At 36.9% G+C, this 18075-nt stretch overlaps 1 protein-coding gene across 1 annotated transcript in view; it reads left to right on the top strand.

Moving 5' to 3' along the window:
• The first annotated feature begins 749 nt into the window (after positions 1 to 749).
• The window catches only part of syn3 (synapsin III), a 78090-nt gene continuing 60764 nt past the window's right edge, over positions 750 to 18075 (top strand). Inside the window, exons 1-5 of the mRNA XM_056242710.1 lie at positions 750 to 1148; positions 5402 to 5459; positions 8889 to 8980; positions 13258 to 13414; positions 13999 to 14088. Of these exons, the coding sequence (XP_056098685.1) occupies positions 772 to 1148; positions 5402 to 5459; positions 8889 to 8980; positions 13258 to 13414; positions 13999 to 14088 (774 nt within the window). The 5' untranslated portion in view covers positions 750 to 771. The remainder of the gene's footprint in view (positions 1149 to 5401; positions 5460 to 8888; positions 8981 to 13257; positions 13415 to 13998; positions 14089 to 18075) is intronic.

Here is an 18075-nt window from a genome sequence, read left to right as displayed (position 1 = left end):
ATATCTATATTGAAATGTCTACTTTTAAACAGAACAATTCCAAACGAAAGACAGACTGCTCTCTGCTGTAATCCGCATCTGCATTTCTCTCTGGCCTGTTCACTGAAGATCGCGAGCCAGCGTCGTCAACTTTGCAGAGACACTGACTGAAAACACTTGTTTATTAATAAAACAATTTAAATGTCTCCTTGCTATATTTGATGTATTCAAAATCATTACTTATGCCAGTTCTTTGTGACAGCTTTTATGTGCTTTATTGGCAGCGCCACCCTTACATGAATCACCGCACCCGCATTTTTAAAAATATTCATTTATCGGCCATTATAAATGCCGATACCGATAGTTAGGAAAATGCCTAATATCGGCCGATAATATCGGCGCGCCGATATATCGGCCGGGCTCTAATATACAGTATATAGTTTCCTGAGGTGTGAGGTGTGAGGTGTACCGTATGTGTGATATCGTTCTCCAGCGGTTCTACTGAACTCTATAAAACACTGATTAATGATATTATGTATGAGGAATATACATTTCGGTAAGTTGTACTGTATCTTTCGACATATTGTTTATTGGTGTTTATTAAATATGAACTAGTCGTGAGGAGTAAGAGATGCTACGGCGATCTGTCACGTTCACAAGCGCCCAAACGCTATTGTTTGAATTTCGTAATAAAATTGACAGAATCCGAGTGTGTGAAAAGGATTGAGTTCAGTTTTAGACTGTGATCAGTGAAGTCGTGTGTGTTCTCGTTAATCTAATGACTCGTGTTTAATGATCTGTGTGTGTGTGTTTCTCAGATTACCCAGCAGCCTCAGCATGAATTACCTGCGCAGGCGTCTGTCGGACAGCAGCTTCGTGGCTAACCTGCCCAACGGCTACATGACGGAGAGATCCAGCAGCTCCAGCAGCTCTCCCGCGTCCCCGGCCACTGAGCGGCGACCTCTGACCCCGGCGACCCCGGCGACCCCAGCGACCCCGGCGACCCCGGCGACCCCAGCGACCCCGGGGTTCCTCAGCTCCTTCTCCAGCGTGGTGAAGACGGCTCAGATCGCTAGCGCTGTTCAGGCTAAAGCCGCCGCCGCTCCTGCTAAGCCTAGCGTACGCAAACCCAGAGTCCTGCTGGTCATCGACGACCCGCACACTGACTGGTGAGAGACTCAGTCAGAAATAAAAAAATCATGGATAATAATAAAATCTGAAAAAGTCATGGAAATTAATACAATTTAAAAAAATCATGGAAATTAATAAAATAAAAAAAATCATGGAAATTAATAAAATAAAATAAAAACATGGAAATTTATAAAATTTAAAAAAGAAATCATGGAATTTAATAAAATTTTAAAAATCATGGAAATTAATAAAATTTAAAAAAAGAAATCATGGAAATTAATAAAATAAAATAAAAATCATGGAAATGAATAAAATGTAAAAAAGAAATCATGGATATTAATAAAATCAGAAAAAATCATGAAAATGAATAAAATTTAAAAAAGAAATCATGGAAATGAATAAAATTAAAAAATTCATGGAAATTAATAAAAATTTAAAAAAGAAATCATGGATATTAATAAAATCTGAAAAAGTCATGGAAATGAATAAAATTTAAAAAAGAAATCATGGAAATTAATAAAATTACAAAAATCATAGAAATTAATAAAATTAAAAAATAAATCATGGAAATAAATACAATTTAAAAAAAATCACGGAAATGAATAAAATTTAAAAAAGAAATCATGGATATTAATAAAATCAGAAAAAATTATGAAAATGAATAAAATTTAAAAAATCATGGAAATTAATAAACATTTAAAAAAGAAATCATGGATATTAATAAAATCTGAAAAAGTCATGGAAATGAATAACATTTAAAAAAGAAATCATGGAAATTAATAAAATAAAAAAATCATGGAAATTAATCAAATTAAAAGAAATATCATGGATATCAATAAAATCTGAAAAAGTCATGGAAATGAATAAAATTTTAAAAAGAAATCATGGAAATTAATAAAATTACAAAAATCATGGAAATTAATAAAATGAAAAAATAAATCATGGAAATTAATACAATTTTAAAAATCATAGATAAATGAATAAAATCTGAAAAAATCATGCAAATTAAAAAATAAAATCTAATTTTTTTCTAGTTATGCCGAGCTCTGAAATGTTTTATTGAGTTGAAACTGCCAAAAGAAATTCCATAATATATATAAAAAAAATAAAAAAAATATTCCATAATAACAAACAAGTGGAAAAGTCATATAAATACATTATTGAACCCTGAAGAAATTAAATATGAAACTTAGATTTAAACTTAGATTAAAATGAATTTGATTAGAATTGAATAGAATCTATTTTTGCAAAGTGGTTCTGTGTGAGCAACAGAAGCTGAAGCACGACCTGTGTTTCACCACTAGAGGGAGTGAGAGTCCATCACAGACCAGCAGGTGGCGCTAGAGAAACACACATCAACACACACACACACACACACACACACGCACACACATTAACACACTACTCTTCATGAAAGCCGGCCTGTGAGTTAATGTGAGGCGCGTCATATAGAGATACACTGATCAGACGTTGATGTCTGGGAAACTCATCGTCTCGGCCGACGCTCTTATGAAGATCTGTGTGTGTGTGAGAGTGTGTGTGTGTGTGTGTGTGTGTGTGTGTGTGTGTGTGTGTGTGTGTGTGTGTGTGGGCATTCCTGAGTGCAGTCAGAGAGAGTCTGGGAGACTCGGACTCGTTCCCAGCGCTGATGATCGGAGTGAGGACACAAACACAGCTTCTGTCACAGCGCCTGTCTCTACATTGAATTTAATGAATAATATTATAACAAAAATACATAATAAAATTATACTAAAATAAATTATAGCAAATTAACTCTCACTCTCTCTCTCTCTCTCTCTCTCTCTCTCTCTCTCTCTCTCTCTCTCTCTCTCTCTCTCTCTCTCTCTCTCTCTCGCAGAATCCCTCTGAGTTTCTACCTCTGCTGTTTCCATGTCAGAGAGTCTAAGATTGATACTAATAAATAGTCGATAAATAAATAATAATAGCAAAATATGTGTATAATAAATAAAATATAAGGAATAATATAGATAACGAAAATGTAAGTAGAATAAAGAATTTATAATAATATTATTAATAATAATAAACAATAATAAAATAAATAATATTTATCAATTAAATGTAATGAATATTATAACAAAAATACATAATAAAATTGTACTAAAATAAATAATAGCAAAATTGAATATAATGAATAATAATATTATAACAAAATAACAAAAATACTTTAAATTAATTAAATTAATAATACAATCTGAAAAGTCATGGAAATTAATAATGTAAACTAAAAAAGTCATGGAAATGAATAAAATCTAATAAAATAAAATAAATTAAAACATATTTATCAATAAAATACAATAATAATAATAACAAAATAAAATAATTTAACCCCTTAAGTGTCACAGGCCCACTGGTGGGCCCAAATCCTTTACATTTTTAAAACAGCAATATCCTATACTAAACCTAAACTAATCTTGACAAACTATATATCATTTGAAAGCTTACAATCTCTAGTTTCCATATTTGGTGATTGCTGATAAATAAATTACAGAGGAGCCGTAATTTATCAATTTGCAACAAGAATATTTTCATACTCCTAAGGCGTGATTAGACCTTTATTTTGAAATAGTGATGAACATGAAAAATCATGAAAGAAGGGTAGAAACCTCAGTTTGTTTTCATGCCAAGAGTTCAAAAGATAGCATCCATTCAATTATTTAAAAAAAAAGGTCTGAATTTTTTTTAAATATAAAGAAAAAAATTATATGATGTGGCAGGAAGCTAAAACGCACATGCGTGTTTTTTTATGTTTCTTAAAGGTTGAAATCTTCTCAAAATCTGCCAAACTTCTCATATTACTTCTGAATAGGATGTCTACTTCATAAATTGTATGAAAATTGTGGAAATAATGGTTCACATCACTCAAAACACATTTGGAAATGGAGGCGCCCTTATATGGGCAGTAATGGAGTCTGGTTGTCATCTAGTGAAAAAGTTTGGTACTGCGCCCAAACAAAATCTTACTGAAAGCTCATTTTTTGAGATATCAACCTAAAATTTGAAACACAACTTGTTCAGATTTTTGGCTTTGATTTTTTTGCAGTTTTAGAGTCGCCCATGTTTTGAAAATATATATTTTATATAAAATATGAATAATTACATTTTTTACATTGTACATTTTCATAAACTCAAACTTCTATAACTTTTTTTCTGTTTCACTTTCTTAATTTATTTCACTTCTACAAAAATCTGCCAAATGTCTTCTTTAAAACAAGACCAATCTTACATCTATATTCCAAAGCATTCTTGAATTACAACCATTTAAGTTCGAAATGTGCATTTTCATGTATATTCAAAAAAAGGGGAGTGACACTTATAACAGTAAATAATAAATATAAAATAATAAATAAATAAATTATAAAGATAATATTAAAATAATGACTTAATTAATAATAAATATTAAATTATAATAACATCAATAAATAATAACTTACAAATTAAATTAATAATAATAATAATTACAAAATGAACAAATAAAATAATTTATATAATAATAAATATACATATAAAATAATAATTAAATAAACTGTAATTTATTAATAGAATATAATAAATAATACAAATATTACTTTATGACACTATAATTTATAATAAATAATAATAACATCAATAAATAATCTTTTATAAATATAATAATATTATAAATAATAAGAACTCTATGAGGATTAACTCTAATGCTCCAGTGTTTTCTGTCCTCCAAGGTCAAAGTCACTGAAGTTGAACGAGTAGCCTGAATTCTTTTAGTTTTGAATTGTTTGTTTAAAGACATTTCAAGCTTTCTATATATAGATATATTTCTCATGTCTGTGAGGCATTCGCTGAGTTTCGGTTAGTTTATGACGAGATGCTCCAGTTCACGCGCAACAAGTGACCGCGCCGGCGCCTCCATGTCATGATTATATTGTCTGCTATATTTGCTTCTTATTTATTAACTCCAGGCAATTGGTTGATAAAAAAATTATGCATTATGCATTTATGACATTATATATGGCATTATGCATAGTAGAACTTTATGTAGGCCTACACATTTAGGAACAGATATTGGGTTCTGCCCAAAGTCAAGCAACATAATAGTAACGAGTAACATAAAAAGTTACTTTCTATATGGGGTAACTAAGTAAAGTAGCGGATTACTTTTTTTTAAAAAGTACACTACACTACTTTTTAAAAGTAACTTCCCCAACACTGGTAACAGACTGTATGACACTGAGCAGATCGGCTCGAGATTATCCGGTGTTTGAGTGTTTACTGTCACATTATCCATGTTTTACAGGGCCAAGTACTTCAGGGGAAGGAAGCTGAACGGAGAGTGCGAGATCCGTGTGGAGCAGGTGAGAAACCGAGAGCCGAGTCAGTGATCCAGATGTTCACGTGGCGTCTAGACCTGCGATAACATCTGTCCCGCACATCTGTGAGCCGTCGCTGTGCTTCACAAACACACACCCTGCATCTCACACACACGATCCCGGCGGCCACAGAGCCAGAAGGCCTCTGAAAACACCGTATTTACATTTCATCATATTGACGTAATCAGAGTCTGTGATCAGAATGATCTGTTTAATTCCTTCCAGAAGTGTCTCACACGAGTGTGTTCCCGAACGCTGAGACACACTCATTTAATGGGCACATATTATGCAAAATTCACTGTTACGTGGTGTTTGAGCATACATGTGTGTTAGCAGTGTGTGTACACAACCACCCTATAATGATAAAAATCCACCAAGGGCTTTTTAAAAATCCCCATAAATCATAAGCAGTGTCTGTGATGTCACTTCTGCACAAGCCCCGCCCACAACTGTTGACTGACACTGCTGTATTAGCATAGCCCCGCCCTGAGTGAGCTGTACACACACACACTATGGAAGTAAAATAATGGCAAATGTTTTTGAAACAAAAAAGCTTGTTGAATTGCTTGCGTTTTAATGGGCTGAAATTCAACATGGTTGTATATTTAAGTTATGAATATTTCAATAATTCAAAACATTTCGCACACATTTTCATTATTAAAAATTCAATAATCCATTTTTTTAACTTTCAGATTTCACTTTCAAAATGTTCATTCCGTTTAAAAAAATACAACCTATAATATTTAACCGGCAATTTTCGGTCCATTTTATTTTCGTTTTACAAAATCGCTTCCACAAATTCAGTGTTTCAAATTCGACTCGAACTCCACATTTCACATCGGGGAAGCACAGGAATATCAGTAGATTGCCGATTCATAATCTCCATCTGCTGTTAGTGGACTTTGTAATTCCGACCGCTGACATTTCAGTTTGTCTGTTGCACGAGCTCTTGAAGCCCCGCCCTCTTCCTGAAAGGGGGCGGGGAGCAGCAGCTCATTTGCATTTAAAGACACACACAGAAAAACGGCGTGTTTTTGATCACCCTCAAAAAGTGGCAATTTTAACATGCTATAACAAATGATATTTTCAGCTAGACCTTCACTAAACACTCTGGGGACATCAGAGACTTATTCTACATCTTGCAAAAAGGGGCGTTATCGGTTCAGCTTTAGATGTAAACAGAGCTCGGGTTCAGGCGAGTTTATCTCCGGATAAGGCTTGTTCTGCAGGCGGAGGTTTATCTGCTGCCCTTAATAACACACTCCACAGACCCGCCAGACCCACAACAGAGGCTTTGTGCTCCTCAGGCCTGTGATGTTCTCCTGATGTTCTCCAGCGTCTCGGCACATCTGGATCCCGTCTGACGCTCCAGATGCTTGTCCTCGTGTCCCTTCTGACGCTCAGTTCAAACATTATTCACCTTCTTCATGACTTCAGAGTAGAGTATTTATCGTAAAACTAATTTTTTTTAGTATTGAATAGTATTATCGTATAACTAAAACTCAATCCATACGAAACATTTTCACTACTTGACATAGAAACTAAAATAACTTGTTTATTTGGCTGTTTTTCTGAGCTGATTACGTCTCATTTCACCACTCTGTTTGTACAGATATTATGATGATGTTGAGATTATTTTGTCCTGTGTGTGTGTGTGTGTGTGTGTGTGTGTGTGTGTGTGTGTGTGTGTGTGAGCTCTGGTCATGTGATCGGGTGAAAGGCACCTTGCATTCTTCACCCTAATGACACCCATTAGCTTCGGCTCCAAAAATACCTGCTAGGATTCCAGATGGATCATGACGCCAGCGCAGACTTGGAAAGCACTGTGGACTGTGTGTGTGTGTGTGTGTGTGTGTGACTTTTTTATAATGTGTTTCTGAAAGAGTGAGTCTCTTCTGCTCACAAAGGCTGCATTTATTTGATCAAAAATACAGTAAAAACAGTGAAATATTATTATGATGTAAATCATCTGTTTTTAATGTGAATATACAGTAAAGTGTAATTTATTCCTGTGATCAAAGCTGAATTTTCAGCATCATTACTCCAGTCTTCAGTGTCACATGATCCTTCAGAAATCACTCTAATATGAGGATCTGATGCTCAAGACACAGTTATGATTATTATCAGTGTTGAAAACAGTTAAGTTTTTTGTGGAAACTGATACTGAATAGAAAGTTCAAGAAAATTAAGGAGAAAATCCTGTTTTTCATGTTTTTGAGAGCGGGATCTATTAGATATGAAAAAAAAAAAGAATATAGGATGAAAATACTTCATTTCCCAGAATGCATCACCTGTGTGGCAGTTCACTTAATTCTTCTCCAGTTCGACCATTTCAAGCATCAGTTCGCACTAATACACTCTTCATTAGAGTTAACGAGTGTGTGTTTGGATGGGCGCAGATCTAGCGTTTGTCTCTTGGACTTTCTCCTGTTTTTCTCTCCCAGCAAGAGAAGCCTGAATGCGAGACCGTAACCATGGCAACCCAGTCTGGCACGCCTCCCGTGCTCTCGGCCAATCGAGTGCCTTCATGCCAGCCGACCAATAGGAGTGACTTATGTGTGTGTCCTCTAACTGCTGTTTGACCTTCGTGTGTGTGCGTGTGTGTGAGTGTGAGTGAGTGAGTGAGTGTGTGTGTGTGTGTGTGTGTGTGTGTGTGTGTCGACGTCCACGTCCTTGAATAGGAAAGCGTATAGCGCGACTTAAAGCGTTTCTTATCATTCAGGGTTGTAAAAAAAAAAAAAAAAAAAAACTGTAAATGAATCAAATGGATCATTTATAATGTTACAAAAGATTCTGTTTCAAATAAATGCTGTTCTTTTGAACTTTTAATTAATCAAAGAATCCTAAAAAATAAATAAATTACACTTTACTATATTCACATAGAAAACAGCTGTTTTACATTATAATAATATTTCACTGTTTTATTCTGTATTTTTGATCGAAACCAATCCCAAATTTTGGAGCTTCTATTTGATGTTACCTTTATAACTAACTGTTTGCCACGAATGGCTGTTTTATTTTGCTGTTTTATATGGTGTAAAAATATAAATATAAAAATTTTTTGGCTCTTAATAGTTAAGTTAATGTGTGACGCTGGTTTACGGCATCAAAATATTGAAATCTCATATCTGTGATTCTGTGCCTTCAAAAAGCTGATTTATAGTTGTGATTAAACCGCTGGAACAGCCGATCAATAGCCTGAGTTTGGGGGCGGGGCAATCTGACTGACCAATGGAAACCTGTTTGAAAACACTCATTATTTTATGTTTTCTTCTCCGTTTCTTCGGCTCAGTGTGACTCTGTGCCTCACTGATAGGCGTTTCTTGATTTTAATGAGTGACCAACTCAGATTAGGTGCAAGTTTTGTCATATTTGATGCGTTTGACTCTGATAAGCCTGTGGTGTGTGTTTCAGGCCGAGTTTTCTGAGCTCAATCTGGCGTCGTACGTGAACTCGGGCTGTACGGTGGACATGCAGGTCAACCGAGGAGGAACCAAAGTCGTCAGGTATGAAGTCTCCTCGTATATAACACTCTGCCAGTCAAAAGCTGCTTTTAATGTTTGTTTAATGTTGTAAGATTTTTAATGTTTTAAAAAGAAGTCTCTTCTGCTCACCAAGGCTGCATTTATTAGATTAAAAATACAAAAAAAAACACACACAAAAAAACCATTAATATTGTTAAATATTCTAGAGTTTATTTTAATTTTCTATTTTTATATATTTTAAAATGTAATTTATTCCTGTGATCAAAGCTGAATTTTTAGCATCATTAATCATGCAAACTTTTATGATTATTATCAGTGTTGAAAACTGTTATTTACACTTTTATTTCAGGATTCTTTGATGAATATAAAGTCCAAAAGAACAGCATTTATCTAAAATAAAATCTTGTGTAACATTATAAATGTCTTTACTGTCGCTTTTGATCAATTTAATTCATCCTTGATGAATAAAAGTATTGATTTATTTTATTTATTTCCCCCAAAAAATAAAACTAGAACTTTCTATTCATCAAAGAATCCTGAAATAAAAGTGTAAATAACTGTTTTCAACACTGATAATAATCATAACTGTGTCTTGAGCATCAGATCCTCATATTAGAGTGATTTCTGAAGGATCATGTGACACTGAAGACTGGAGTAATGATGCTGGAAATTCAGCTTTGATCACAGGAATAAATTACACTTTACTGTATATTCACATAGAAAACAGCTGATTTACACTGGAGTAATATTTCACAATATTACTGATTTTTTTTGTATTTTTAATCAAGTAAATGCAGCCTTGGTGAGCAGAAGAGACTTCTTTTAAAAACATTAACAATCTCACCGATGCGGAGCGTTTGGCTGGAAGTGTGCGACTGCTGTAATATCTGTTGTGATTAAAGTCTCACACTGGCTCTCTGTGTCCCACTGAAGAACAATAAACCGCTGGTGTGATTTGAGACGTAGTATTAATAAACCTCTTGATGAAAACACATACTACAGTCTGTAGTTCCTCACACACACACACACACACACAGATGTCCATCATCTGCCAAACACTTGGAGTCAGTGTGATTATTTATACCTGCCTCACTTAACCAGACATCTTATACTAGTTTAATAAAAGCCACTATTAGTAGTTGTGGTGTAATTCAGTCTCTCAGTCAAAAGTCGGGCCAGCTGCAGTTATTTGATCAAAAATACAGTAAACACAGTGAAATATTGTTCTAATGTAAATCATCTGTTTTCTATGTGAATATACAGTAAAGTGTAATTTATTCCTGTGATCAAAACTGAATTTCCAGCATCATTACTCCAGTCTTCAGTGTCACATGATCCTTCAGAAATCACTCTAATATGAGGATCTGATGCTCAAGACACAGTTATGATTATTATCAGTGTTGAAAACAGTTAAGTTTTTTGTGGAAACTGATACTGAATAGAAAGTTCAAGAAAATTAAGGAGAAAATCCTGTTTTTCATGTTTTTGAGAGCGGGATCTATTAGATATGAAAAAAAAAAAGAATATAGGATGAAAATTTTTATTTCTCAGGATTCTTTGATGAATATAAAGTTCAAAAGAACAGCATTTATCTGAAATAGAATCTTCTGTAACATTATAAATGTCTTTACTGTCGCTTTGGATCAATTGAACGCGTCCTTGATGAATTAAAGTATTAATTTCTGAGGGATAGTGAACAAAAGCAAAACAATTTTACACACTGAAAGCAGCTCATTTTCTGCTCACATTTCTGAGATGCTGCCATGCAAAAACACAATTCCTGTTCTTTATAAGTGTTTTTGTCTTGATTTCAAGGTAAAGTATCCTTGGAATAAGGACGATACGATATCAAGACTTGTTTTCAAAGATTGTGTGTTTAATATCTGTGTTTTGTCTTTCTGCACTGGCAGATTATTCACTTGTTTTAACTTGTTTGCATTTAAACAGGTGAAAAAATCAGTACAGCAAGACAAAACACACACGTATCAATGAGACAATCTTTGCAAATCTGAGTATGATAAGTAAATGTATCTTGTTTTAAAAAAATTGCATTTAAAAAAAAACTATTTCAATGACTGGAGAAAATGGGTGATGATAAACACACTGGTCAGACTGAATGTAGATGTTTGGATTCTGAGTCTCTGACGTGGATCTTCATAATGGTGTTTTTGTGCGTTTATCTGTGTGTTTCTCAGCACATGTCCGCGCAGTGACAGATATGATGGTGCAGCTGCTGCGGTCCGTCTCAATCGGATCATTTGCTGCACATTCTTCTGCGTTCCTCGAACACACAGGCGCTTTTAAGTGCTTCTGTTCAGTCTGTAATCATCATCTGCTCTTTCTATTTCTAGATACTTTCAAAAAAGATTGAATCCAAAATGTTGTGATAGTTTAGCATAATGAGAGATTTGTAAGCAATTTAAAAGGCGGGTCACTTTTGACCCGGAACACCAAAGTAGGTTTTTCAGCACAAGGGATAACAGTAATAATGACGGCGCTGTTAAACCAGCAGTTAAATAGCGTTCAGGTGCTTTAACTAGCGTTCAGATGCTTAAACCAGCAGTTAACTAGCGTTCAGACGCTTAAACCAGCAGTTAACTAGTGTTCAGATGCTTAAACCAGCAGTTAACTAGCGTTCAGACGCTTAAACCAGCAGTTAACTAGCGTTCAGACGCCTAAACCAGCAGTTAACTAGCGTTCAGACGCTTAAACCTACAGTTAACTAGCGTTCAGACGCTTAAACCAGCAGTTAACTAGCGTTCAGATACCTAAACCAGCAGTTAACTAGCGTTCAGATACCTAAACCAGCAGTTAACTGGCGTTCAGACGCTTAAACCAGCAGTTAACTAGCGTTCAGACGCTTAAACCAGCAGTTAACTAGCGTTCAGACGCTTAAACCAGCAGTTAACTAGCGTTCAGACGCTTAAACCAGCAGTTAACTAGCGTTCAGACGCTTAAACCAGCAGTTAACTAGCGCTCAGATGCTTAAACCAGCAGTTAACTAGCGTTCAGATACCTAAACCAGCAGTTAACTAGCGTTCAGATACCTAAACCAGCAGTTAACTGGCGTTCAGACGCTTAAACCAGCAGTTAACTAGCGTTCAGATACCTAAACCAGCAGTTAACTAGCGTTCAGATACCTAAACCAGCAGTTAACTGGCGTTCAGACGCTTAAACCAGCAGTTAACTAGCGTTCAGACGCCTAAACCAGCAGTTAACTAGTGTTCAGACGCTTAAACCAGCAGTTAACTAGCGTTCAGACGCCTAAACCAGCAGTTAACTAGCGTTCAGACGCTTAAACCAGCAGTTAACTAGCGTTCAGACGCTTAAACCAGCAGTTAACTAGCGTTCAGATACCTAAACCAGCAGTTAACTAGCGTTCAGATACCTAAACCAGCAGTTAACTGGCGTTCAGACGCTTAAACCAGCAGTTAACTAGCGATCAGACGCCTAAACCAGCAGTTAACTAGTGTTCAGACGCTTAAACCAGCAGTTAACTAGCGTTCAGACGCCTAAACCAGCAGTTAACTAGTGTTCAGACGCTTAAACCAGCAGTTAACTAGCGTTCAGACGCTTAAACCAGCAGTTAACTAGCGTTCAGATACCTAATAGCGTTCAGATACCTAAACCAGCAGTTAACTAGTGTTCAGACGCTTAAACCAGCAGTTAACTAGTGTTCAGACGCTTAAACCAGCAGTTAACTAGCGTTCAGACGCTTAAACCAGCAGTTAACTAGCGTTCAGACGCCTAAACCAGCAGTTAACTAGCGTTCAGATACCTAAACCAGCAGTTAACTAGCGTTCAGATACCTAAACCAACAGTTAATTAGCGTTCAGATGCTTAAACCAGCAGTTAACTAGCGTTCAGACGCCTAAACCAGCAGTTAACTAGTGTTCAGACGCTTAAACCAGCAGTTAACTAGCGTTCAGACGCCTAAACCAGCAGTTAACTAGTGTTCAGACGCTTAAACCAGCAGTTAACTAGCGTTCAGACGCTTAAACCAGCAGTTAACTAGCGTTCAGATACCTAATAGCGTTCAGATACCTAAACCAGCAGTCAACTAGCGTTCAGACGCTTAAACCAGCAGTTAACTAGCGTTCAGACGCCTAAACCAGCAGTTAACTAGCGTTCAGATACCTAAACCAACAGTTAATTAGCGTTCAGATGCTTAAACCAGCAGTTAACTAGCGTTCAGACAACAGTTAACTAGTTTAGTAGACGTGATCCTCATTTATACTCGTAAATGAAATGCTTTTAAATGATTCTGTGCGTCCCTGATTTAGTTCTTCTCTCTCCAGATCGTTCAAGCCAGATTTTGTGCTGGTCCGCCAGCACGCCTACAGCATGACCCCGGGCGAGGACTTCCGGAGCCTCGTGATCGGCCTGCACTACGGGGCCGTTCCCAGCGTCAACTCGCTCTTCTCCATCTATAACTTCTGCAGCAAACCCTGGGTGGTGCGTTTCCCGTTTACTATCCGTTAACACCGAGAGAGCAGTCACACAGCCAGAGTGTGTTACACAGCTAAAGTTCTCAATTTAAATTTATATGAAATATTATTAAAAAATATTTCTTTCCCCAAAGACTATTTATTATAAAGACCATACATTATCAATATATTTTCTACATTAGGTAACATGAAATAAACCATTCATTAATCTAAGTTAATGTTAATTTTACTAATACATATTTAAATCAAAAGTTGTATCTGTTAATATTACTTAAAAGCTAAAATGGCCTAAGAATGAACAGTTGTATTTTTATTTACTAACATAAACAAAGAATGGTGAATATTGTATTAAATGTATTTGTATTTGTTAGTTAATGTTAGTGCATAAATCGTTAACTAATGGAAACTTATTGTAAAATCTTACTAAAATACTTTATAGGCTTCAAGTAAAGTGTTACCAAAGTCGTTTTAGAGGCGGAGTGAGTTTTGATGGAAGATGATGAAGAAAAACTTTGTGTTCCTAATAATAATGAATCTCTCAGGAACATAAAACCGCTTGTGTTGATGTGTGTTTGTGTCGTCCTTCTGCAGTTCTCTCACATGATCAAGCTCTATCAGAGTCTGGGTCCAGAGAAGTTCCCGCTCAATGAGCAAACCTTCTTCCCCAACCACACACAGATGGTGAGTCACCGCTTTAACTACTTTAACTATAGTCCTCCGAGAACAACAATGACGAGATCGAGTCACAGAGCCATTTTCACAATCTTTATTATAAAAATATAAAACAGAGAAATTAAAAATCGAAACATTCTTCGAAAAGCTGCTAATTGAAAAATGGTAATCTCTCTCTCTCTCTCTCTCTCTCACACACACACACACTTTACGCAAGCTTTCAGATTCTTCAATGAGAGTAAAACAGGTCTGATCTGAGCAGAAAGTTTGTGTTACGTAGACAAAATATTGTTATAAAAACTTGAGTTGGAGGCTGAGACCGAACACTAGTGTTCAGATGCTTAAACCAGCCGTTAACTAGCGTTCAGACGCTTAAACCAGCAGTTAACTAGCGTTTAGACGCTTAAACCCGCAGTTAACTAGCGTTCAGATGCTTAAACCAGCAGTTAACTAGCGTTCAGACGCTTAAACCCGCAGTTAACTAGCGTTCAAGTGCTTAAACCAGCAGTTAACTAGTGTTCAGACGCTTAAACCAGCAGTTAACTAGCGTTCAGACGCCTAAACCAGCAGTTAACTAGCGTTCAGACGCTTAAACCACTTAAACCAGCAGTTAACTAGCGTTCAAGTGCTTAAACCAGCAGTTAACGCGTTCAGACGCTTAAACCAGCAGTTAACTAGCGTTCAGACGCCTAAACCAGCAGTTAACTAGCGTTCAGACGCCTAAACCAGCAGTTAACTAGCGTTCAGACGCCTAAACCAGCAGTTAACTAGCGTTCAGACGCCTAAACCAGCAGTTAACTAGCGTTCAGACACCTAAACCAGCAGATAACTAGCGTTCAGACGCCTAAACCAGCAGATAACTAGCGTCCAGACGCCTAAACCAGCAGTTAACTAGCGTTCAGACGCCTAAACCAGCAGTTAACTAGCGTTCAGACGCCTAAACCAGCAGTTAACTAGCGTTCAGACGCCTAAACAGCAGTTAACTAGCGTTCAGACGCCTAAACCAGCAGATAACTAGCGTTCAGACGCCTAAACCAGCAGTTAACTAGCGTTCAGACGCTTAAACCAGCAGTTAACTGCAGTTAACTAGCGTTCAGACGCTTAAACCAGCAGTTAACTAGCGTTCAGACGCTTAAACCAGCAGTTAACTAGTGTTCAGATGCTTAAACCAGCAGTTAACTAGCGTTCAGACGCCTAAACCAGCAGTTAACTAGTGTTCAGATGCTTAAACCAGCAGTTAACTAGCGTTCAGACGCCTAAACCAGCAGTTAACTAGCGTTCAGACGCCTAAACCAGCAGTTAACTAGCGTTCAGACGCCTAAACCAGCAGTTAACTAGCGTTCAGATGCTTAAACCAGCAGTTAACTAGCGTTCAGTCGCTTAAACCAGCAGTTAACTAGCGTTCAGACGCTTAAACCAGCAGTTAACTAGCGTTCAGACGCCTAAACCAGCAGTTAACTAGCGTTCAGACGCTTAAACCAGCAGTTAACTAGCGTTCAGACGCCTAAACCAGCAGTTAACTAGCGTTCAGACGACTAAACCAGCAGTTAACTAGCGTTCAGACGCTTAAACCAGCAGTTAACTAGCGTTCAGACGCCTAAACCAGCAGTTAACTAGCGTTCAGACGCCTAAACAGCAGTTAACTAGCGTTCAGACGCCTAAACCAGCAGTTAACTAGCGTTCAGACGCCTAAACCAGCAGTTAACTAGCGTTCAGACGCCTAAACCAGCAGTTAACTAGCGTTCAGACGCCTAAACCAGCAGTTAACTAGCGTTCAGACGCTTAAACCAGCAGTTAACTGCAGTTAACTAGCGTTCAGACGCTTAAACCAGCAGTTAACTAGTGTTCAGATGCTTAAACCAGCAGTTAACTAGCGTTCAGACGCCTAAACCAGCAGTTAACTAGTGTTCAGATGCTTAAACCAGCAGTTAACTAGCGTTCAGACGCCTAAACCAGCAGTTAACTAGCGTTCAGACGCCTAAACCAGCAGTTAACTAGCGTTCAGACGCCTAAACCAGCAGTTAACTAGCGTTCAGATGCTTAAACCAGCAGTTAACTAGTGTTCAGTCGCTTAAACCAGCAGTTAACTAGCGTTCAGACGCTTAAACCAGCAGTTAACTAGCGTTCAGACGCCTAAACCAGCAGTTAACTAGCGTTCAGACGCTTAAACCAGCAGTTAACTAGCGTTCAGACGCTTAAACCAGCAGTTAACTAGCGTTCAGACGCCTAAACCAGCAGTTAACTAGTGTTCAGACGCCTAAACCAGCAGTTAACTAGCGTTCAGACGCTTAAACCAGCAGTTAACTAGTGTTCAGATGCCTAAACCACCAGTTAGCTAGCGTTCAGACGCTTAAACCAGCAGTTAACTAGCGTTCAGACACTTAAACCAGCAGTTAACTAGTGTTCAGACGCCTAAACTAGCAGTTAACTAGCGTTCAGACGCTTAAACCAGCAGTTAACTAGTGTTCAGATACCTAAACCATCAGTTAACTAGCACTAGCGTTCAGACGCCTAAACCAGCAGTTAACTAGCGTTCAGACACTTAAACAGCGTTCAGACGCCTAAACCAGCAGTTAACTAGCGTTCAGACGCCTAAACCAGCAGTTAACTAGCGTTCAGACGCTTAAACCAGCAGTTAACTAGCGTTCAGACGCTTAAACCAGCAGTTAACTAGTGTTCAGATACCTAAACCAGCAGTCTAGCGTTCAGACGCCTAAACCAGCAGTTAACTAGTGTTCAGATGCCTAAACCACCAGTTAGCTAGCGTTCAGACGCTTAAACCAGCAGTTAACTAGCACTAGCGTTCAGACGCCTAAACCAGCAGTTAACTAGCGTTCAGGTGTTTTTCCGTCTGATCTCAGCCTCCAACTGAGGAATGGAGCAGAAATTCTGATGAAATTAACATGAGTTTAGTGGTAAAAAATGATTATTCTAGCAGTTCTGATCTGATTTACTTCAATATCGATGCGATTATTGTGTTTGATTCATATTCAGTACCCTCAGAATCAGGATGAATGTTTACTCTTCCATTTAGAAAATGGATCGACGAAGCATTAGATTTCTCTCATCAGCGCGGTCTAGATGTAGAAAAGACATGGATATGAAGATGATTTATCTACTGATTATAATCTTTGTTTTAAAATAATAAAAAAATACTACTCACAATTTCATAGCTTATATCATAAACAGCAAGAAGGAAAGAGTCAAACGCACGGATCGCTCTTCGTTTGTGCTGGAACGAGCATCATAAATATATACCGAACAGTATAAATCTGGCACATGACATTTATCTGCGTACATATACAATTTATATCATTTAAATCATGTTTAAAAGCAATACAGCACTATAAAAGAGCGGTATTATTGCATTCATAAATTACTTCATATCTCAGTGGGTCGTGTTAATAAGGATCAGTTCGTTTCGTTTGGGGTTACCCAGCTAACAGGGAACGCTCTCTCAACGTCATGAACAAACGCTCTTACAACATTAATAGAACGTTCGTTCAAAGTTATCTTCTCTTTAATACTGTTCTCAAGCACAAAAGCGTTCTTTATACAGTCAAACCTACACTTATTCACACTCCTTCAACATTATCAGTTTATTCGCTATAGTTAGAAAATGGTGATAAACATGAGCAGAACTCAGTGGATGTTTGACTGGTTTTGTCCGTCCTTCTGTTAGACTCTCACACATGAGTTATGTTGAATATCTGTCAGCTGTTAAATTTAACTCCACAATTAGATAATACCAGTTTAGCTCAACCAGTGACCAAGCAATGCTTCATGTTGTTCAGTGTGTGTGTAAAAAGAGCATTAGCAGTTACAGAAAACACACTGAAGAAAACATGATCAGCTCAAAGTGGAGGAATCATTGTTACTGGTAGTCACTGGATGAAGAATATTTGTGTGTAATATGTCACAGTTTACTTTATTTTGCTCTCCTCACTTACATAATGAACTATAGAGTCCTGCACACACTAGTAAAACAAAATATAA

Source organism: Rhinichthys klamathensis, unplaced genomic scaffold (assembly GCF_029890125.1).
Source record: "Rhinichthys klamathensis goyatoka isolate OS25496 unplaced genomic scaffold, OSU_Roscu_1.1 h1tg000747l_1, whole genome shotgun sequence".
Taxonomy (NCBI): Eukaryota; Metazoa; Chordata; class Actinopteri; order Cypriniformes; family Leuciscidae; genus Rhinichthys; species Rhinichthys klamathensis.
The sequence above is the reverse complement of the archived record's forward strand: the minus strand, read 5'-3'. Positions and strand labels throughout refer to the sequence as shown.